The sequence below is a fragment of the Condylura cristata genome, unplaced genomic scaffold (genome assembly GCF_000260355.1).
Source record: "Condylura cristata isolate star-nosed mole 26May11 unplaced genomic scaffold, ConCri1.0 scaffold00016, whole genome shotgun sequence".
In the NCBI taxonomy this organism is placed as follows: Eukaryota; Metazoa; Chordata; class Mammalia; order Eulipotyphla; family Talpidae; genus Condylura; species Condylura cristata.
Genome location: NW_004567117.1, coordinates 40,020,853 through 40,044,195, shown reverse-complemented (window position 1 = coordinate 40,044,195; position 23,343 = coordinate 40,020,853). Strand labels below are relative to the sequence as shown.

Below are 23,343 nucleotides of genomic sequence, written 5' to 3'. Positions count from 1 at the left end.
CTTCAAGTCTCACTGAAACAAAATACTGTATCCCTCCAGCCACATAGCAGTTAGCATACAGATAGACCAATGATGTGGAAATTCATATACTAAATATTTCTCCTATAAAACATAACCAGTAAGAGGCTGTGAAGTATCTGGTTCATTTGGAAGGGGGAGGGAATATTGTGTTTCTTAGAAATCAAATGTGAAAGATAAAGCCAGAAGGATATTTGAGAAGGCTAAAGGTAAGAATATAAAAGGGTGCAAATTCAACACTAGTAACTACATTAGGAATGAAAACATTGCAGAGCATTGAAAATGAGGCCAGTGTTTCCTCTGTATATTGAAAAGTACTGGGATGGGAAGGCCTTTAGATTAAGAAGTCAGTCCTGACGCCGTAATAGTTCAACTAATGAATCAACTCTATATTAATTTTCTAAGAAGCGGTTGTACATACCTTTGCTCATCATCTGGCCTCTTGATCAAATTGAAAAGTATGTGGAGAAGTTGATCTCTCTCTTTAGGCTCAGGATGTAGGCAAGCTGTACACAATATGAGGGGGATCAACTCCTAAGAAGATACGAAGGTGGAAAAATTCAAAGTAAAAATACATAGCAGAATATTCTCTTATCCCCAAGAGTATTTTAAACAGTCACTTAAACTGAAACAAACTCCAATATAAAAGAAGCAAATCAGGAGAAAATATTGAAACACATTTATGTGTTGACAGTACAGAAAGTGTAAGTCAAAATGTAATAAAGTAACTTAAAATTCAACTAACCTTGCCTTATCAGTACTTCCGAAGGGCCTGCTTGTTTTTACACTAAATAGCAACCCATCTTACTGTAAGTTAATATAGTAATTTTACTTTTGAAAGTGTTTTTAAAACAAAAACTTGCAGAAATAGGAAACAGACAATTCTTCCGACTCCCACAGATACAACATAATCTTTCTTAAGAATTAGTAATGATGGGCCTTCCCTGGTGGCGCAGCGGGTTAAAGCATAGCACTAAGAAGCGAAAGCCACTTCAGCATAAGTTCGATTCTCGCCTGCCCCGGAGGTGACCACATGGTGCGGCAGACCTCTCCTGACCCGCCCGCTGCTCCCCTCAGTACTTTGTTGATCTGCCTGTTCTGCTCCCCACTCTGTCTCTGGTGAAGCCTCTCGCCGCCCCTGAGCCTCTGGCCTGTATCCCAGTTCTGTATGCACTAATAAATAAATCTTTAAAAAAAAAAAAAAAGAATTAGTAATGGTGGACCCTTAGCACGTGACCCACAGGTTAACTGAAAAGAAGAGCAGGTCCCAGGAGATAAGGCTTTAAGTACACAGGCCTATCAACAGAAATGTCTTCTGTTCAAGTGGAATATTTTGTTTTTGTATATTTAACATATAAAGGTAAGTCCCGTAACTTGCAGGGAGTTAGAAGGTAATAGGAGGTAGAAAGGTAAAGCTAAAAGCTAAGAATCAATTTGAAAAGTAAAAATGAACTGATTCTCTTACTGTGTAGATTTAGGCTTACTGCATAACAGAAAAGCAAAAGAAATTAAAAAATGAGGGAAATAATTTTGCACTGGAAAGGAAGAAACTATATATGGATTATATGTAGTTATGTAATGCTTTCACCTGAGGCTCAATATGCTTAATGGGTTCATCTTGACTTTGTAGGAGAAAATATACAACCTTTCATGAAATAGTAGAGTAGGAGACCATTAGCACCAAGGGTTATCCTAATCCTTAAGAGGATTCCATGGAGGCTGCTAAAGCACTAAAAAAGGACTAACGTATTGTATCATCAGCATATCCACTGAGAATGAAACTCTTAAGACAAAGTAGTTATTCTAGAAAACACAAAAGAAAGTATTTTAATGCCTGAAAATCGAGAATGGTCCTAAATATTTTATTTGTACCTTTGCCGCTTCTTTCTGACCCTTTTTCCTGCTCTTTCTCCTAATGTTTCTTCCTATTATATTACTCTCAATCCTAATGTCTCTTCCTATTATATTACTCTCAATCCTAATGTCTCTTCCTATTATATTACTCTCAATAGAGTTATGAGATATAGGTAAGATATTTACTATAATTGTAAATATGCTCTTTAAAAGAGTATGATATTTAGCTTCTTTATCCCAGAAATATCAAAATAACTGCTGCTTATTCTTTGTGCCTTATATTTTTTCTTTCTCCTTTTTCATAATCATGAGGTGTAGTAATTCTTAATCACAGAGAAAGTTTATGCCACACATTAATACAGAGAATCTCTTAACTGGAGTAAGGGAAATGAAAATTAGTAATAGTGCAGGAATAAAAATATTTCACATACATTTTGCAATTTTCTCAGCTATTGCTGATTTCGTTAAGTTTTCCTTCTGGGAACAAAGTTGGCCTCAAAAAGCCTCAAAAAACACCATCCATGTCAAAGCACTTTTCACCAACACAACAGCCATCCCCAACTGCTCCAAATTCACACATGGCAGGAAACCATTTGTCAATCTTTGTCCCTTTCAACTCTAAAAATTTTCAATTTAGGGCTTGAGATGCCCTATTGTTCATTACATAAGAAATCAGATAGAAATCCAATTGTAGGTGTCCTGGTGTTGCATTACCATTAACAATAAAATATTTTCAAATTCACTAATCTAAAAAAGTTTAGTAATTTCTATAGTTCTCTTTATATGAAGGATCTACCCCTCCAACCCTAGGTGACTGTGGAAATTTGTAAAAAAATAAATGGGAAAATGCTTTCAGTTTTCCTTTAGTTTTATGAGTAAAACAAAATAATTTCTAGTGATAATCAAGAAATTAATTGATAAGAAATTAATTACTTTAGATTTCAATAGATTTTTACATATGATTTCATAAATATTTAATCATTTAATCAATTTTATCAAGAAATTAACTGCTAAGAAATTAATTACTTTAGATTTCATTAGATTTTTACATGATTTCATAAATATTTACTCATTTTTTCTGAAGTTTCTACTGAGTAGTCTATTTTCCCCCAAAATTTGAGGATTAAAATCTTAAAAACAAAAAACTTAAGATTAGTGTGTATATAGACTATACAAATAGGAAAAAAAGTATCTAAAAAGAATCTAAAACAATGAAAGTTGATTTGATGTAAGTGGGGGGGAGGGGAGAGAAATGAAGCATGAAATGAAAAAAAGAGAAGTTTTTTAACATAAAAAAATGCATGGAAATATTGATTGCAAGATATGAAAGTAAAAAACAGAAAAGGAAGCATTATATTTAGATCAGATGCCAAGGTATAAATGTTTGAATACTTCAAGAAAAGAAGCAATACTCTCTATTTCTAGAAGGTAATACATTAGTTCCATAAAGAGTTCACTGCTTGTCTTTGTTGTTTCACTGACATTATGAAACCTGTCAGGATGCTGGATAGTAGCATGAGAAGAAAAAAAATAAAGATCAAAGACTTACATAAAGAAAATATATGATTACTCACCTCTAGAAAAGTGCTACATTTTAGGGACTGCTAAAACATCTACATCTAACAGCAGACCTCTCCGGTCTCCCTGTGGCTCCCTCAGCAGTGTATTTCAGTAGAGTCGCTTGTTCTGTTCTCTGGTGAGACTTGTCTCTGGTGAAACCTCCAGCCTTCCCCCCACACCTCTGGCCTACAACCTTATGGGTATAAAAACTTAATCAACTTCTAGAATTATTAAGAAAGTAGTCCTTATTCCTGGGGAATATATTCTAAGAACACCAGTTCATGCCTGATAGTGTAGATACTACTGAACCCTATTTGCACTTTTTTCCCCTTATACAAATATACTTATGAGGGCCTCCCGCGTGGCTCATGTTTAAGCCTCAGTGCTGTCACCTCTAAGGCCTGAGTTCAAACCCTAGCAAGGAGCTGACCCACAGTATGGCTCAGCAGACCTCTCCTGTCTCACCTGCTGTTCTCCTTAGCTTTGTATTTCTGTCCACCTGCCTGTTCTGCTCCCCACTCTGTCTCTGGTGAATCCTCTCACCCCCTACAATTCTGGCTACACTCCAGTACTTCTATGCAAAAGTAAATAAACATTAAAAAACAAAACAAAAAAACATACCTATGATAAAGTATACATTATAAATTAGGTACAGGAGATTAACAACAATTACTATTAATAAATAGAACAATATACTGTAATAAAAACCACATGACTGTGGTATCTTTGAAGATCTTACTGTACGTAGTATTTTCACACTATAGTTTACCAAAGATAAATGAATCCAAGGAGTGAAAACAGTAGATTAGTGGGACTACTATGTATATAACTACTGGGGTTCATTCAACATTTAGGAAACCTAAGTGAAATACTTAAAAAGACTTTAAAATTCCAATAAGACAAAAGACTATGTAATTCACTCTGAAAAATTAACACACACACACACAGGAAGTAAGATGGGTCAAACTTATTTAATTCACTGTACTCTGTAGTTTACTTAGTTACTATATTAATATATCAATCTTATACGCTTATTATCTGTAGCTATTATTTACAGGTCAAACTCAGGGTAAGGAGTTTTTGTTGTCAGTACCTACTTATAAAGAAAAATATATAAACTTACATATTTAAAAATGCTACAACATATGAATGTATTCTTTAATCAAAACCTTTAATTCTATTTCTAATATTTTATTTATTTAATCAGCCAGGATATTATTATATTGAAGAACACTGAAGAACATTTTAATTATATTGATGGACCATAAAAAAGGCTTACGCTGTTAGAAGAATAAGTAAAACTTGAGAAATAAGAAAAAATGAAGATATTAATTTTTCAATAAGACCTTTTAAAAGTATAAATTTAAGAAACTAAGGTGAAATATTAACTAAAAGCAATTCAGTATCAAAGGCTTAAATGAAAAAATAATTTTGTCCTTTTATGTCCTGAGACTGGTTTCAAATCAAACCAAGATATACTTTTATTTACCAAAGTAATGTGAGGAAATACAAATTTGGCATGTAATAAATTACACATCAGGTACACATATTTAAATAAACAAAGTAATGATAAAGTCTTCATGAAATCATAAGTACTTAAACATTTTAAAAATATTTAAAAAGTCAAATCAGGCAGAAAGGCAAAAAGGAAATAACGTATGTGGTGTGCCTGAGTGTATGTCCATACATATATGTGTATATTACTTATATACACACATATATATTTATGTATATAATGTGTCTGATTACTGATGATGCAAATCTATGAATGTCATGCAGTACAATCCGATTGTAGAGGTAGTGACTTTGATGATAAAAAAGGGGCAACTTAAAATAAAAAAAGCTTAAACTGCATTTCACAATAATTAGGTTTTTGTGATATTTTAAAGAGTATATTAAGGAAAATAGTAAGAGGGTTGCAAACATTAATGCACTGCATGAATTATGTTACAAGCTGAAAAAGGAAAGAGGTTCAAACATTCTCCCCCATAGAACTGCACAACAACCTGAAATTAGACACTGATCCTTCAAGACACAGAAACTTTTCTATTCTTATTAGTATCGCACAACAGTTTTTAAATAATAGACAAAAACAAAACATTAGTAAATCATTTTTATTACTTAATGAGAAAATACTTAAAGGAATATTTTTAAAGTTCTTCACATCAGTTTTCTTGAGGATCAGTACAAATTTCTTGTGCTAAATGGATAAGTAAGGATAAGCTTTATATGGGTTTTGCCAATGCACTGTGTACCTGTCATACTGTAGGTCCCATTAATTAAGACTGAAATCAGTGGTATATATTACAATGATAACAGAAGAAACATACAAAACTTTCTAAAATACTCATCCCATTTTTTATAAAAAATTTTGTGACCTGGAAACTGACTTCAGAAATTCTGTAATTCAAATAAATTCACAAACTAAATTTTTTTTTTTGCAAATAAAACATCTGTGAAATATAAATGAGGTTACAAATAATTTTTCATTAATCTTTTACTAGGTAAATGTAATCCTATAGGAAACCTTCTATAGTTTTTAATGGCTCCTAACAGGCTGTATATAGTCAATTTTTGCTTCTATATTTTGAAAGTAACAGGTTAGTTACAGAAAATAAAAATGGCAATTTCAATAAAAGTTATTTTAGTCAATATTAACCAATTCTATCATCATAAAACAAGTATAGTTATTGCCAAACAATATCATAAAACTGACACTTATAAGTAACTACAAGTACATTAGTTCTGTTAATTTTCAATACACAGAGTGTCCATTTCTGTAGACCTATCAAGCACATCACAACGTATCAAGAGTAGAGATAAATTAGTTAACTGGTAATGTAAAAAGGACAGTGTTCATGGCGCATAATGGACCTACAGTAATAGTGCTGCAGAAGCCAATGATGCTTTAAGCAAAACCAGAAAACACGAATACCATGCAGTTTTACCGAACTCACCTGACAGAGATGTAAAACCATTCTCTAGGAGCAGAGATGCATGCACAAAAGTAAGAATATGATTGCAAGTAATAGACTTTAACAAAACAAAAATAGACAGTGAACTTTAAAATGACAAAAAAAAGGACCACATGATGAGATTACTGGGATGAAAATATTTGTATGCGTCTCACCTCTCTCTTTGCCAACAGCACATTAGGAACAATGTGGGGGAGGCAGCGCCCCAGCATCAACATAACGCTCTTCTCACTGTCTGCGATGCGAGACACCTGGAAACCAACACATTAAAAAAGACAAAGGTGGAGAACTTCTGTGCAGGAGGGGACTTCAAATTCAAGCTTTCGATTCTGCCTTCTCTGCTTTAAACACAGAGCCAAAATTCCAGTTTTTGATGATGATTCTAGGGAGGCCAATGAGCTCTGGTTCTGGGAACAAGTAGGGGATCACTGGAATGGGTACCCCAATGGCTTGTCGTTTGTCTTTGAAAAGATGTCCACAAAACCCAGAGCTTCGGCTAAGGCAGCAGACTGAACAGTGCAGCTACAGGTGGGGCTGACACCCCTCACTGAGGACGCCAGGATTGCATGCAAACCACCCTCTGGCTCTTCCACACTCCCAGTGACATTGTAAGAAAGAACCAAAGAGAGGAGTCAAGGGGACTCAACCACAAAAGAGAAAGGGAAGCATGACCAGAAAGAAGAAAAAATATATCCTTTCCTGATGAGCCTGCACCAACAGCCCAGCACCTGAGGAAAACTAATCTGAGTGCTGATAACGCGACAGAGACAATACTCCCAGTGAAATTACAGTGAGTAATCTAAAAAATGAGAGGATCAGAATTCTGATAATTAATAATTATAATTCTGTTTTCAGAATTATACCAAAAAGAGACACACACCATTTCAGTAGACATAACAAATTAAAAATAGACTGTAAAAGGTCACTTTAATATTAAAAAAAAAAAAGCAAACTAATACAAAGAACAGAATCAATTGCCTTTCTTAAGTATTTAGAATACTATCAGGAATTGTTTCTTAGAGCATTATTTAAAAGAATGGATTTGTGTTGCAAACAGTCTTATCACACTTGTTTTTGGATGCGTTACTAAGAAGAAAATAGAATGTTTTAAGAAAGTTGTAAGTATAGCTGATATAAATTACCTCTGATCCTAAACGACTATCTGCTGACATTCGACAAAAAGAGAGTAGAGCTTGGTGGAAAGCTGGAGACAGTTTCCTAGAAGAAAATATTGGATGAGAAGGGGACAATAACACAGGAGACACCACTTAGGGAGAAAGCAAGCTGCGGCCCATTACTGCATGAACACTACTATATGCCAGAAAATGGGTTGTCTACAGAGAGAAGAGGGAGTACAGTCACTGGAACAGGTTATTCAACAGTTTGTACAACAAAGTGGCACTCAGTATTGTTGAAACAGTGCCCGAGCTGAGTCTGTTTGCTCATTTACAGTCATCCTCCCACATTATTTCAATGAATCCAGTTCTGTAAACCAGGATTCGCAAAAACAGTCTTTATTATTCCCTTTCTTTTAATCTAAAGCCAAGCAATCTTTAACCTTCTAACTATGTTGCAATCTCTTCACTTCTTTCCAATTCAAGGCCGGCCTCTATCATTTCCTTCTTGGATTTTTCCAAGAGATCACCCATTAGTCTCATCCTCCAGTCTTGCTATGCTACAACTACCTCTACCCTAGAGTCTCTTTCTAAAACTTAGATATCATCATGTCCCAAATGCACTAACTTCATCTCCTATCAATCTTCTCATTTGCATTCTTTGCTTAAACCTTGCTCAATACTTGGCTTCCCAAATGCAGTATTCTTTGTGCCCATGCTATTTGCCCTCAGTAGGTACAAGTTCTCTTCCTGCTTTACCTAGTTGATTCCTACTTAGTTGTCAGATATAAGGAGAGATGACATTTCTCTCACAAAACCTTTCTTGTTTTAATGACTCGGTTAGGTGTTCTCAGTATGTTCCCGAAGCAAGCTGAACTTCTCTTACACCACTAATTTTCACTCATTGTTGGTACTTCTCATACTTGTTGGTATGTAACTCAAGGACTTACCATGTGTTTTGTTTACCAAAATATCTCTAGAATACTGTCTGACACACAGTTAAGAGGTAAAATATGGCCCTCCCTGGTGGCGCAGCGGGTTAAAGCACTGCACTAAGAAGCTAAAGCCACTTCCGCATGAGTTCGATTCCCGCCTGCCCCGGAGGTGATCACATGGCGTGGCAGACCTCTCCTGACCTGCCCGCTGCTCCCCTCAGCAGTGTACTTTGTCGATCTGCCTGTTCTGCTCCCCGCTTTGTCTCTGGTGGGGCCTCTCGCCACCCCTGAGCCTCTGGCCTGTACCCCAGTTCTGTATGTACAAATAAATAAATCTTAAAAAAAAAAAAAAAGAGGTAAAATATTAGCTCAACAAATCCCATAATCATCTACCTCCAAAGTGAGGCTCTGGACTATCCAGAGAGATATAAGAAACTCGTAAAGGTTAGAGTACTACTGCAGATGCACTGATTGCTGAATATCGTAATACAGATTCTTATATCTTATCCATATTAGAATAGATTCTTATATCTTATCCATATTAGACATGACTGGGTCATGTCTACTTCAAATCTATAACCTATATAATACCTAAAGAAAAGTTTACTTCTCACTATAATAAATACTGATAAATCTAAAACAAATTTAATCATGTGTTCCCATTATATCACAACACTTGATATAATAATCCTCTGTTTAAGAAGAGAAAGCATGACTTTGTGGCTTAGGCTAGGTTGCTTGTGAGGATTAAAAAGGTTACTATACAAAACACATTTAGAAAAACCTGTCACATACAAAAAACTTAGATAAAATTATTTTTCTAACATTGTAACCTAAAATTTTTAACATTATATCTGGTATCCCACTAGAAAGCATGATCAAAAAGGTAGGGGCCGTGTTTTATCTAAGTTCAATCACTACAACCTAGTAAGAATTTTAAAAAATAAATTCAGAATAGAGTAACATGAAAACAATATTAGTAATGGAAGCAGATACAGGAAAAGGCACAAGGGAGCAGCAAGAACCATTCCCCTCTTCAGTACAGGCAACTGCAATACAGAATCATCTTCCATGTCTCATAAGGAAAGACTAGAGACAAAGTGAAAAGCATTGGGGTAAAAGTTCTGGACACAAATGTATTAGGTGAAGGTCTAAGCAACTTAGCTAAGACAGAACCTACCCATGTATGGTTTATTCCTCTTTAATGTAATTTAACCTAATGATGTTCTGGTGTGATATACTATTATGTAAGTTTATGCCAAAATAAAAACCTATACATCTGATCTATAAAACAGTTCTAATGAGAACAGAAGCTTTTTGAGTTGGACAATGTACTCCATAGCAGAAGAACACTTTTTAAATACAGGGTGCATACTAACCTATTGGGCTTGTCAAAATGGACTGCACTTTTAGAGCCTGGAGAAGAAGAAGGCATTCCTTCTCTTTCTCTCCTGGGGAAAGAATTTGGGACATTCTCTTTAGGAATAGTGGAATCGACTTCATCTGATTTTGAAAGCTGGATATCCTCATTTTTTCCCTTTTCCAAACTATTTACAGCTGGAGTCTGTCTACTGTCTTCAGAGTCTTTGTGAAGAGATTGACCCACAGAAGGCTGAACAGAGTCACAAACTTCTGGATTGGCAAAGTGCTCATTTTTTAGGAAGTCCATTTCACTGTAGAAAGAAAGAAATTAGCATTTTTTTTATTACAAAGTTTATTTTTACAGAAATTAGCATTTTTAAACCTTGGCAATATCATAACACGCTTGTTATTTTAAAAGTATAACATTATAGAAGATGTTATGGTAACTGACTGAATCTTTTCTGTAGAATATAGATTGGTGCTTCATATACAAAAAAATGTAGCTACAAACCCTGACCATAAAAATGGCCTGAAAAATTGTTTTGGGTTAGTACTTAAATTTCTTTTCCTCATCTCTGAAATGGAGAGAATTCCATTGGACCCACAGGATTATATACAATTAAATAAAATAATGTATTGGACATATGTACAACACTAATGTGGAAGAGTTCTCCTGTTGCTATTGACATGACTCAGTGGAAGTAAAAAATATCCTATTTCTTGCTTCTAAGACATAAATAATTATGAGATAACTACACTGATTTAATTACTTTTGGGGGAAAAAATAAGAGATATTAAAAAAGGTAAAGCAATTAGAGGTCCTTTAGAAATGTGAAAAACTGTGTCTTACAGCTGAAATATTATCTTATATATTTATATAGTCTGCCAAATTCTTTAAAAACTTTGAAGGGCTAAAGAAATGATTCCATACTTACCTTTCAAGTCTTCTGATTTGCTCCATCAAAGACCATTTCTCACTATTTAATAAACTAATTTTATCTTCTAATTTCTGTACTAGTAAGGAGTTCTAAAATCAAAATGGGAGAAAAAGAAAAGTCATGAGCTTAGAGTATGCTTTTAGAAACTCTAAATAATTTTTGTGGGTTTTAACCAGCTAGTTAGCATCTATCTCACCTCTGAAGTCGGAGAGGTTTCAAGGGTTGGAGGGAGGCTGCCTACGGTTGGTGTAAGAGCCTCTAATTCATCTTCTTCTACCCCACTGGCCACATCCACAAGCTCTTTAGCAGTCCCGTGATGATTTCCAACATCTCGGTAGAGTTGCAGTAAGTCTGGAGGTTTTGGAATATTTAATCCAACATCATCCCATAGTTCAAAATCCTTAAAAATAAATAAAAATAAAAAATAATAATATAAAACCCCCCAAATTATGAGATAATTTACCCTCCATTTTTGAGTTTTCTTTTATTCCTTATTGCATATGTATCTTTCAAATCCAACAGTAAGTTTTATCATAATGTCAATGTGTATATTTCAGGTGAGTAAATATAATTTTTCAACTCAGCCTATATCTTCTACTTTCCAGTATTCTTAGAAGTTTGCTGATATTCTAAGCAAGCAGGTTCAACTGTCTTAGATATCAGAGTTCTACAAATATAATCCTTATTAAAAATGGAAAGTCTTAATTTTAAAGCTTGTGTTACTTTCCAGTTCACAAAAAGGTTTGAATATGTATATGAAGTTATAGACCCTATTTGATTAAGAAAACCATAGCTCACAAATAGCACCTATTATATAAAACTATTGATTGTAAACTAATTTATGGTATAAATTTTTCTTTGTTATTCTGAGCTATGTATTTATTGTAATGTCTAGTTGGTAAGCAAGAAATTTATTCTGTTTGCTTTCTTTGCTGTAGTTGTTTGCATGGATTTATATTACTAAAAATGCTTCTAATAATTTTTAGAATCCAAATAGTGGTTCTTTGATTTGTTGTCTATGAAACATTTTCATGAATTTCAATCTTAGCATAGTACAAAAAAGACACATCACCTCACCTAGTCTAAAGGCAAAGACTTTCTGAGGTCTGATGAAGTTCTGGAATAATAACCAATCACACACAAATATGCTGTCCCATCACTGTCTTTTTTTCTAATATTTCAGAACCAAGTACTAATTTGTTATAACTTATTCATTAAACTATCTTTAAGAAACTATTGCAAATTCATTTGAATGTTGTAAATGTGAGATTCCTAATCCTTTCAGAATTTATTTGAATAATGGGAGTAACTATAATTGAAGGTTAAATCTCAGGCAAATTCATATTTGTCTCCCTTTATTAGTGTTTAGGATTATTTGAAACTTAATCTGTTCTTCTATAATATGGGTATAATATCTACCTTTTGGGGTTTTGTGATAGAATAAAATGTATATTAAGATCTTAACACAAACTTCAGCTTTTTGAAAAAATTATTAAATGAATGTTAGAAATACTGTTCATCCAAAATTTACTAGAGCAAAATGTTGCCACCACTTAGGGGCTTCCACAGTTACAGATTACATGGCTACACAAAGAGAGCAGTAGAATCAAAAGTATAGGTAGGATGAGGAAACTTCAAGTCCTATCCAAAATTTAGAGAAAGGGGTCAATTTGCTGAGTGAAAGTAGAACTTTCTGAAGGGTAGTAAACTGTGCACTTTATTGGAAAAGAGTTAGTAAGGTATTTACAAGGCCCACAGAAATGAGAGGTCAGAAGAACTAGAGGAGAGGAGTGAGCAAAACCACAAAACTCTGAAGGAACCAGGTATATTCTGGGAGACGCACACTTGGTATTTCATATGATTACAAAATGAGCAAAAAGGAAGCTGGGAGCACTTACAAATTTAGAACTGAGAAGGAGTAAAGCACAAAACAGGAGAGAGGTGATCAATGGGAAAAAACAGGGAGAAATTTGGAAAGTGGATATATTAATAAAGAGAGAAAACAGAGGTGGTGGTGAAGTCAATGTCAGTGCCCAGAGGGCGCAGTGTGCCAGACACCCAGAAGCTGACTGTATCATCTACCTGAAAATAGAGGAAAACAGGGTCCTCTGTGAAGAGACAGGTTTTATTTAAGACAAAAAGAAAATTGTGAGGAGAAGCCAAAAAACAGAAAGTTTAATTGTGATTAAAAGAGTTGGCAAGAAGGAAGCAAAGACAGCATGATTAAATTATATGGAGAATACTGTCCCTAATATTAAGTGTTTGCTTTGTATGTAAATAGAGATGAATAAGTGATTCTTACAGCCTCAAGTTGCTTATAGTCTAGTCAGGAAGATAAAAGATAACCTCAGGCAGTAACAGAGGGTGCTAAGGCTATATAACAGAAAATGAAATAGGGTAGGCATCTTAAATGTTGGCCAGAGGCAGAACACGAGAAGAGTTAAGGGCTTTAGGTGGCACTAGTTTCAGGCAGATCAGTACAAGTTAGCTGTGAATATTGTTTTCACGATTAAAGAACAGCTTACTGATGACCTCTTACTTCCTTTATGTAGGAAAACAGGCAAGACACTCCATGATACTGACTTCAAAGATATCTAGTAGATTTGTCCCAACAGCAAAAGAAACAGCAGAAAATATAAACACTTGGGGATTATAGTTTATAGATTATAGTTTATAGATTATAGATTATAGTTTCTGCACAGTGAAAGAAACTACCAAAAAAACCCAAAAATAACCTACTGAATGGGAGGAATAGATTCACACCAAATGTCTGACAAGGGGCTGATGTCCAATATCTACAAAGAATTTATACAACTCAACAAAAAGAAAACAAACAAAACAACAACAACACACACAAAAAAACCTGGGAAACAGGTTAAGAAGTCTGGTCTCCAAAGAAGACATACAGATGGCAACAGACATGTGAAAACATGCTCATCATCCCTTACTGTCAGGGAAAAGCAAATCAAAACCACAGTGAGTTGCCACTTTAAACCTGGGAGAAGGGCCTATGTCAAAACACCAGAAACAGTAATTGCTGGTGAGCACACAGGGAAAAAGTAACCTTCACACAGTGGTGGTGGAAATGTAGACTGATCCAGACCCCATGAAAAACTGCATGAAGAAACATTAAATACAGATCTCCCGTCAGAGCCAGCAATTCCTCTCCTAGCTAGATACCCAAAGAAGCAAAACCACTACTTTGAGGGGCCTATATACACTCCTATGTCCTTCGAGAACTTTACTGTATGTATAACTTTAACAAAAATTAAAGAAATCAGGTATAAGAGAAAATAAGTAAGTTAGCAGTTATAAAGGAAATGAATCAGTTAAAAAATATAACTGTACCTGGTCATCATTTTCATCTGAAAAGGTTATTGATGTAAGCTTATAGTTATTCTTCAATAAAAATTCATTGACTAAGAAGTTCAGAGCTCTTTTTTCAAGAGGTTTGATTGGCTCCTACAGGCAAAAGGAAAGACAGACAACATGACGTTTTCCTCCTTTGCTACCTCTTCATGTGAAGACACTTTGAGATCTGTCATTTACCCACCTGAATTTCAGGACTTGATTTGTAATTTTTTCGTTCCTGTAAAGGAACTTCGTGTTCTGGTGGAAAAAAAATATATAAACATTTTAGTATTTTGCATCTGGAAATATCTCAGCTACTTCTACATTGTCAAAGTGGAAAAAGTCTCAAAAAAGTTTTATGTACACCACCTGCAGCCTTTGTCAGGTTGGCTCGGAGGGCCTGAATGGTCTCCTTGGCTTTCCGTAGTTCAAACTCCAGGACTGGACAGGGATTTGGAATAAACACACACAGGCATCCAACCAAGAAAAGGGAAACAAAAATAAAAAAATAAAAAGCAAGGATGGGTATGAAAAAAAAATACAATTTGTATTGAAAACAGAAAGCATGCGATCTTTATGAACTTGTGAACGCATGCAGCAGAGTTGATTTGCCAAGCAAACTGGTGAATATTTTCCATAGTTTTAGAATTCAGGGGACTATTGAGCAACTGTTCTAGCTGTCTGACAAGGAAAACTTCTATTTAAAATTAAATCTATGGCACACTCTCCTTTAGGTAGATAAATATATTGTAAACGGGTGCTTCTGCTTTACTCAGTCTAGGTAAGAAAATGCAGTGAAATATTTTCATGTGACATAGATTTAGGGGAAAAGATTAAAAATTAGATGAAATTCAAGCAAATACATTTAAAACCTTAGAAGAAAATTTTTTAAAAAATGTATTTTAGAAGGTATTTTACATTTACATTTTATGTAGAATGTTATGAGTCAATCTATAGAAATGCTTGTGAATATATTCCTTAATTAAGATGTTGAAGGAATATGGCTTAACTAGCTAATAAATGTTGGGCTACCAATAAATTTATCATAAACAAGTGTATGTTTTCTAGAAACAGCATGAGTATGTTAAGCATGTCACTAAAGAAGGTCAAGGATTGTATTTTAGGTTTCATTTAAAGCCAAAGGGTAGAATATAGTTTGTTTTAGTTTCTTACTAGATTATTCTAAAGCAAATGAAGTGTAGTAATCAAAGGATACTACATTAAGTAGAATGTCAAGGTTTCTGATAATTCTTCAAGTAGATTTGTTCACTTTAAAAGGTACTAATAAACTCAAAAAATTTTCCTGTTATCTCAAAGTTTGATTATAAAATAAACATAAATACTAACAAAACATTTTTATAAATTCTTTACATGAAGAGTAAGATTTTACTATGTGCCTTAACTAGTAGCTTTCCTTAAATATATATGAATGCTACTCTGAGCAGGAAAAAGAACAAAACAAAAACCTTAGATGGATGGGGGAAGAAGCCATTTCCAAGAATTAAAAGTTTGGGAAACTAAGTGACCTGTCACCGGGATATTAAAAAAATATAATTTTAAAATACTGCATAAAAACTGGGAAATTAAAATTTTTTAAATTTGAAAATTACATTTTACTTTTCTGATTGACTAGTAAACAGAAAAAAGAAGATGGCAAATGAGATGCTTCAGAGAGCAAAGCTATAAAAATATATGGAAAAATTAGGATTCACTCAGTTTGCACATTTTCTTGAAAAACTTAAGATGTAACTACATCACATCTAGTACATGAAGGCCAAATATTTTGATGCACAGAATTTCACTGCAGCAACATGGAAGCACAACTAAAAACTAGATGACATGTATGTTACTATTGCTTTTCTGGTCGTCAGCAATGCTGATCTGCAAATATTTCTGTGCAACAAAGTGCAAACGTTTCCCCTAACACTTATACTCCTGAAAATGCTCAGAGTCTGTGTTTAAAGACTACACATTCCATGAGGTAAGAAAATAGGTTTTTTTAAAAAAATCTAATAGTTGCTTTTGGCTTTAAAATACTTAACAATATTTGAAGTAAAATGAGTATATAAACATTATGCTTTCAATATAACTTATAATTTACCAAGACATAATATAGAACAATTGCAGATCAGAAATGCCCTGCACCATAATGATAGAAATATGAGGAAAAAAATGGAAAAAAAAAAAACTGGTCAAAACATAAACTGAAAAATTCAAATTCAATTGGTGACCAACAGCAAAACACTGAATGATCAAGGCACAGAAAGCCAGAAAAACCCATGTCAGACGGCAAGAATTTGTATTTTATGCGCAGCTACATACATTGCCAATGTCACTAAAAGTTACCAATGCTTTGAAAAGATAGTGTCTATCAAAATTATTCACTCTGCTGCATGTTTCTTAATAAACAATATAGACTTTAACATTTTTGAGTATCTCTGACGCTATAGAACATCTCCATAAGTCACAGAATGATCAAGGAATTGCAGTTATATAAGATAATTTTATAAGGCCTGAACAAGGTGCTCCATTTACACATTTATGAAAGTCTTTTATTAAAAATATTGGGTTAAAGTTCAACGTTAATCATCCTATAAAGAATATATTGCACCAAACAATCTCTTAGTATTTTTCAACTATAATTCTTTACAAAAGCTTTTGACGACGTATGAAAAGTCACCATAGCAGCCAACTACCAAGTGCTCCCTCCACTCTCCTAACTCTCTGCTAGCCCAATCCTACTGGGTGTAATTTTAATGGAATTGAAGTAACAACTGCAAAGATGCAGGTATCGGCAAACACCATATCATACAATCTTCTCCAAATAATGAATACATCAGTAGAAGCAACTCTGAGTCAGCTGATCAGGGTTAGCTAATACCGGTATTATGGCAGAGGTAAAGGAGTGCTTAAACACGCCCTCACAACGTGGGAGATGTAGTACTGCGTGTGGACACCAAAGGTGAAGTGCCAACTTTTGTAACAATAAAAATATCAATAGCTTGTTGTTCCAACTCAGTATATCACTAATATTATCTTGAAATATCTGCTAGACTTATTTTGGCATAAAATTAAAAATATTATTTTGGAAGAACTTTTGCCCCTAACACTGATCTTTAGCAAGTTTTTTTTTTTCAGTCCCATTCTGGTTCACTCTCGAAGAGTTCAAATCAATAGGCCCAAGACAAGGACGCTACCACCTCACAGTAGACATAAAGTTGCCCTAAGTTAGAATTTCCTAGCTTTCCCCTCTGAACTTAAGGTGGTTTGACTATATAATAAAACACTATATTCCCATCCTTAATACTGCTTTTATTATGCCGAGAACAGTTTCAAGAAAAATTCTCTTAAGAATGAGTTAGAATGAAAAATTTCTCCTATTAACACATAAATCCTAAGACGGTACATTACCACCCCACCACTTAGAGACTTTTTCTGCCTACTGCAGACATCAGAAAGGTACAGTACTGCTATGTACGACTTAATGAAATAGTGAGAAATAAAGCAAGATGTAGTCTCTATCATTGCGGACATTTAGTTTTCTATATTCACTTTAGTGGGAAAAAGCACTCAATCATCAAGTCTTACAGCAAAAACCTTCCTCCCAGATCTGAGACTCCTAATTGTTCCCTTACAGGCTTCTTCATCACTCAGCTCAGAGCAGGACTTTCTCACGGTGTCAGCTTCCGTCCTTTTCTTACCCAGCATACTTCAGTGTGATAGTCACACTGTGGCAGAAGACTCAGAATCTATCTTTAAATCTCCAAAGACCTACTGGATTATTTCCTGGCTCTGCTCACTTGAATGTGTCATAGTTTTGAATTTGATCCTGTCTAAATGAATTTTACCCACTTTCTCTCAAATCTGTCCCCCTCCCCCACCTCCACCCCAATGCAGTCTCTCTCCACTAACTGCATCACTCCCTACCTGGTTGCTCAAACAGGAAGCCTGGGGATTAGTCTTACCTCATCCTTGTCTTTCTCCCACATTAATTAAATGTCCACACCAAACTGATGTCAACACTTAAGCACTCCCCTAAATAACCATTCGTCTCAGCCATCTCTGTAACCAGGTTCAGACACTTGTGATTTCTTGTAAAAGTTACTATAACCCAGCTACCATACTAAAGTCCCTGAAAACTCAGAATTTTCCAAATTTATTTAACCAGGAAATTCTCTTTTCTTACGATTTACCATTTTTGTTTTTCCCATGAAACGAACAATTATTAAATGAGACACGCTTAAGAAATGTTGTTCTAAGCTAAACATTGGGGAAAAAAAAAAACATACAGGGCCCTCCCTGGTGACGCAGTGGGTTAAAGCACAGCACTAAGAAGCTAAAGCCACATCAGCGTGAGTTCAAACCCCACCCCAGAGCTGACCCACATGGCTGGCAGAGCTCTCCTGACCCGCCTGCTGCTCTCCTTGGCAGTGTACTTCGTCAGGGGACCTGTTCTGCTTCCTACTCTGTCTCTGATGAATCCTCTCACTGCCCCTGCACCTCTGGCCTGTACCCCAGTTCTGGATGTATAAATAAATAAATCTTTAAAAAAAACACACACACAGAAATTCAATGAATAATCACTTTTCAGCTTAAATATATAAACAATGTTTTTTTCACCTTGAATCTATTTAAATTTCATGGTAATAAATGCAGAGTTGTTTATGCTACCTCTCCTTTTTTATTGCTTTGTTGGAACATCTATCTTATTTTAAATCACACAAGATTATAAATAACATTTTAATATGGGTAAAATAAGGAAAACCAAAAGTACTGATAATAAGAAAGGCAGGTATCTGTCATAGGGGAGAGGGGTATGGTAAGAAGCCTTACTTAGTCCTGATAACGTTGCATATGTAAACTGCAGGCTAAGGAATGACAGAGACTACAGAGGCGGCTTCTTACAACGGGGACAGAGTCAGGTTACGCCACAGGCAGTTTCATATAGCATAGGGGGTATAAGTGTCATTTTAGAATGGCTATTATATCACACCAGCTTTATGAAGACTTCCTTTGTCTACTTTGTTGATTGCTGTTCTTCGAACAACACTAATATCTGGAATAAAAATACTCAACAAATATTTACTGAATGAATGGACATGGTCCACATATAAATTTGAACCATTAATGATCTTACCAGCCCTTGGGATGTCTTTCTCTACATATTAGAAAGCACAGTTTTTACAGTTCTCTAGATTCCAATATAAAAGTTATGGTGTGATAGAGAATTAGTTAACAGGTGAACATCTGAGTGTAAATAAAATTAGAAACTCCAATGTTAAAAGATGGATCATGTGAACCTGAGATAAGGATAGATGTGATTCCAAAATCTGTAAGATTCTTATCACTGTCTCCAAAGCACTAAGCATTTGTTACAGAGATCTGTTTCGATACAAATTCCTTAAGAGCTTGTGCTATATTTCATGCTTTTACATCTAGTGCCCAAGATACTACCCAATACAGAGCAGGTAATGAGATGCCTAAAATACAGAACAGCATTTCCAGTATTTTGAATACACATGTCCTTGCTATCCCTAACAAAAGGAGGGAGTAGGAGAAACAAGACTTGAAAATTTAACAGTTACATAGTATACATACGAAGTAATAATACTAGCTTTGTTTAATAACACTTGGAAGGGTTGTTACTAAAAAAATCAACTATATTAAATTAATGTTAATTTGGTATGCCCTACTACTACTTAAATCATTTTGGAAAAATTATACTTCTTCATCCAGGAATGTTAAATATCTAAAATGAAAAGACTAAAATTTTACTGTTTTTAAAAAAGAAAATGGCTATGCTGACATTGGCTAGTAAGGGAAAGCCTACATTCTCGATGCACACGAATGCACATGGGGGGGACCCTGTAGAACTAGAAGTTAAACTGCAGGCTCTGGAATAAAAGCCTATGTGTTCACGTCCTAATCTTGGCCCCTTATGGAGGCTTCTGGGCAGTTCTCAATCCTGACATGCCTCAGTTTTAGCTTACATATACATGTAAAATAAGTAGATCATTACCCATTTTTTAGGATTGTTAACAAGATAAAAAAAATGTATATAGCAGATGCTCAATAAGCATCCTGTCATTTTTCAAATTTGGAGCTAAGATGGTGAGAATGATACTGTAAACAAATGCAGTATGTATATATACTACATAATATATACCGATATGTACTACATAATCATATCTAACATATCTTCTTAGTAAATACTATGTATTAACATAAAACTACTTCCAGTGGACTTAATTAGTAAGACCAGTTAGTCCTAGGATTACTCAATTTCTATTTGATTTGCTAATTTATTAATGTGATTTCTACTTTCAAACAGCTGACAAAAATGCTCATCACTAAACCATATTAAATTCTTCCAATGACTTTCCAGTTCAATTTATTTTACTATTGCTAACTTTCCTGAATCTCCTCTCAGTTTCTGCTGAACTAAAAACAATTACCTTAGGGCCCTCCCTGGTGGCGCAGTGGGTTAAAGCACAGCACTAAGAGGCTAACGCCACTTCAGCATGAGTTCAATCCCTGCCCGGGAGGTGACCACATGGCACAGCAGACTTCTCCTGCTGCTCCCCTCAGCAGTGGACTTCGTCTGTAGGCCTGTTCTGCTCCCCACTCTGTCTCTGGTGAATCCTCTCACCTCTGGCCTGTACCCCAGTTCTATATGCATAAATAAATAAATCTTTGAAAAAAAATTGCTTTGTTGTTCCTTTCCAACTCATAATACTGCCTGAGGTTTTTTAATCTTTAGTATCTTTATTCTTGAACAATGAGGGGAAGATGGTGATAATCCTGTAACTCAATGAGTTAATATACATTTAAAACAGTGCTTAGAATGGAATATGTTCTATATAAAAATCAACACTCACTTTTTTTCATAAATGAACTTGGAATATGTAAACTTTGTTAGGTTTTGATAGACTTAACTTAGTCAAAGAAGGGAATTCAACAAGCTTGGTTAAGAGAAGATCCCCATATTACGGAAGCTCCCTGATCCCAGATTGTTCTACCTGCCTCCTACTCCAGGAATATCTATCACTTTGGGGGAAATAAAATACCTGGTACCTATCTGCTTTCCCCACCCTCTCAAAGACAAAGTCCTACAAATGTTACAGGTCCTACAAGGCACTCAAAATGAGTTCCAAGGCAGGCAGCTGCAGTGTGCAGGCACAAAAAAAGATAGGAGACATTGAAGTCATTCTGCAGGTGCCTCATCGGAGCTGATCCAGGACTGACTCAGCAAAATTCATGACTTCATCTGATGTGGGCAGAACACAGGGTATAAATTGGTCCTTTGAGGTCTCTACAGATCCAATGGTAATGCCTAGAAAGCGGAGCAGGTGGGAGGCCATCCACTGAGAAAGCAGCCAAGCAATTAGAAAGGATGTTCGTGTTCTGATTAAAACGGGCATGGTCCTGGAGGCTGTTCACTTACTAAGCATTGACCCTTTATTTTTCTGGATCAAAGCAAACTCAGGACAAGTTTCTGAAGAGGGGATATGCTGGCTGGGAAGCACTCAAGGAGCTAAGTCAAAGTTTTATTCACCAAACAGAATAAAATTATTTCAACTATTTTTTTAACAATCAGTAGAACTGATAGGTACCTAACACTTGAGTATCAACCTTGGTTTGAGGATCCAAGGAATAAGTCTAAAGGAACAGGAGGATAAAGACAACTAACTGTGCAGTATAGCAAGTCTAACCTAAACTTTTTTTTATCCCTGTTTTACCACTATGTGGTTGTAAAGTTTATTGGCTATAAACTGAACTCAGCGTATCGTAGGTGTGCACAGACAGAAACTCAGTACCGATGGAAGAACTACGGGCTGACATGTTCCCTTTAACCAATAAATTTAATATTATAACTTTACATATTAACTACATAACTATATTCACATACCAAATTGTAAAAGAAAGAAAATTGTTCAAGTAATTTTATTATTTCTGGAACACAGAACAGTCCAAATCTATCTTTACAAATCTCACTCACCTGCCACTCTCTCATCTGTTTCCCTGTTACCATCATCTGAATATCTTGCAAAGTCTAACGAATCAAGGGTGCTTATGCTCCCAGCTCGATCTGTAATGAGAAAAATAAAAGGATTAATAGATTTTTACTTAATTATCACGATGAGACTTGGAAAATAAGTGATCTATTTTTTCCAGTTAATAAAATTATGATTTTTAAGAAGTAGGAATGCTATTAAAATAAAGTAAAAATGCTCACAGCAATTTATTTAAAAATAATTTGTTTTGGTACCTTCCTGGTGGTACAGTGGGTTAAGCTGCAGCACTATGAAGCTGTCCGCAGCCACTGCAGCATGAGTTTGATCCCAGGCCAGGGAGCTGACCCACATGGCACAAGAGACCTCTCCTGTCTCCCTGCTGCTCCCCTCGGCAGTATATTTCAGTGGATCCATCTGTTCTGCTCCTTATTCTGTCTCTGGTGAAACTACTCATCTCCCCTCGACTCTGGCCTGCACCCCAGTTCTTGTATGCATAAATAAATAATAAAAAACATAACTTGTTTTCTTGTACAAATCTCTGCCTAACTTCTGAGTAACGTATGCATAGAACACACTTCAACCAGCCCAGCTAAAGATAAAAGACAGAATGAAATTTAAGCTGATACCCAGAGTTCAACTGGGTCATTGATTATTCAACAAGATAATTTCCAACTAAACATTGTTGAAAAAACAAAACAGAATTAATCTAGTTTCTACAATGTAACCAATCAATTGTTCTATATATCAAGTTCAAAATTACTTGATAGATAAGAACCAGTGAAATGTGAACTATAATATCCTCTAGAGAAAATACAAACAGGGATCAGTCCCAAAATAACCAAGATGATGGGATTAAGAGACAACTTATTTTAGATGTCTATTATAATTGTACTCTGTACAAGGAAGGATATATGCACACAATGAGTGAGGAAATCTTAACAGAAAAGCAGAAACTCTAAAAAATACCAATGGACATTCTGGATCTGAAAAATATCTGAAATCTAAATTTCACTGTATAGTTTAATAACAGAATGGAGATAACGGGAAATGGTGATTTTAAAGTAGTTTAGTGCAATTTATCTAATCTGAAGAATAGAGAAAAAAGATTGAAAAGAAAGTTAATAGGGCACAATGGGATAGTAATGAAAGGTCTGATAAATGTAGACTGGATTCAACAGATGTAAGAATTGGGACAAATGGGCCCTCCCTGGTGGCGCAGC

General features: G+C 35.0%; 1 protein-coding gene across 5 annotated transcripts in view; it reads right to left on the bottom strand.

Annotated features, from left to right (window-relative positions):
- Nucleotides 1-23,343, bottom strand: part of KIAA1468 (KIAA1468 ortholog) — a 79,425-nt gene that overhangs the window by 43,485 nt on the left and 12,597 nt on the right. For 2 of the 5 annotated variants that reach the window (XM_012725924.1, XM_004683949.2), the window contains exons 2-11: nucleotides 22,108-22,197; nucleotides 14,478-14,549; nucleotides 14,311-14,366; nucleotides 14,106-14,219; nucleotides 10,954-11,157; nucleotides 10,755-10,846; nucleotides 9,837-10,130; nucleotides 7,550-7,625; nucleotides 6,563-6,658; nucleotides 440-552 (exon numbers count right to left, since the gene is read on the bottom strand). In XM_012725924.1, the coding sequence (XP_012581378.1) occupies nucleotides 440-552; nucleotides 6,563-6,658; nucleotides 7,550-7,625; nucleotides 9,837-10,130; nucleotides 10,755-10,846; nucleotides 10,954-11,157; nucleotides 14,106-14,219; nucleotides 14,311-14,366; nucleotides 14,478-14,549; nucleotides 22,108-22,197 (1,207 nt within the window). Of the gene's footprint in view, nucleotides 1-439; nucleotides 553-6,389; nucleotides 6,414-6,562; nucleotides 6,659-7,549; nucleotides 7,626-9,836; nucleotides 10,131-10,754; nucleotides 10,847-10,953; nucleotides 11,158-14,105; nucleotides 14,220-14,310; nucleotides 14,367-14,477; nucleotides 14,550-22,107; nucleotides 22,198-23,343 lie in introns of all 5 variants that reach the window. The other 3 variants (XM_012725923.1, XM_012725925.1, XM_012725927.1) reach the window with 3 other exon arrangements.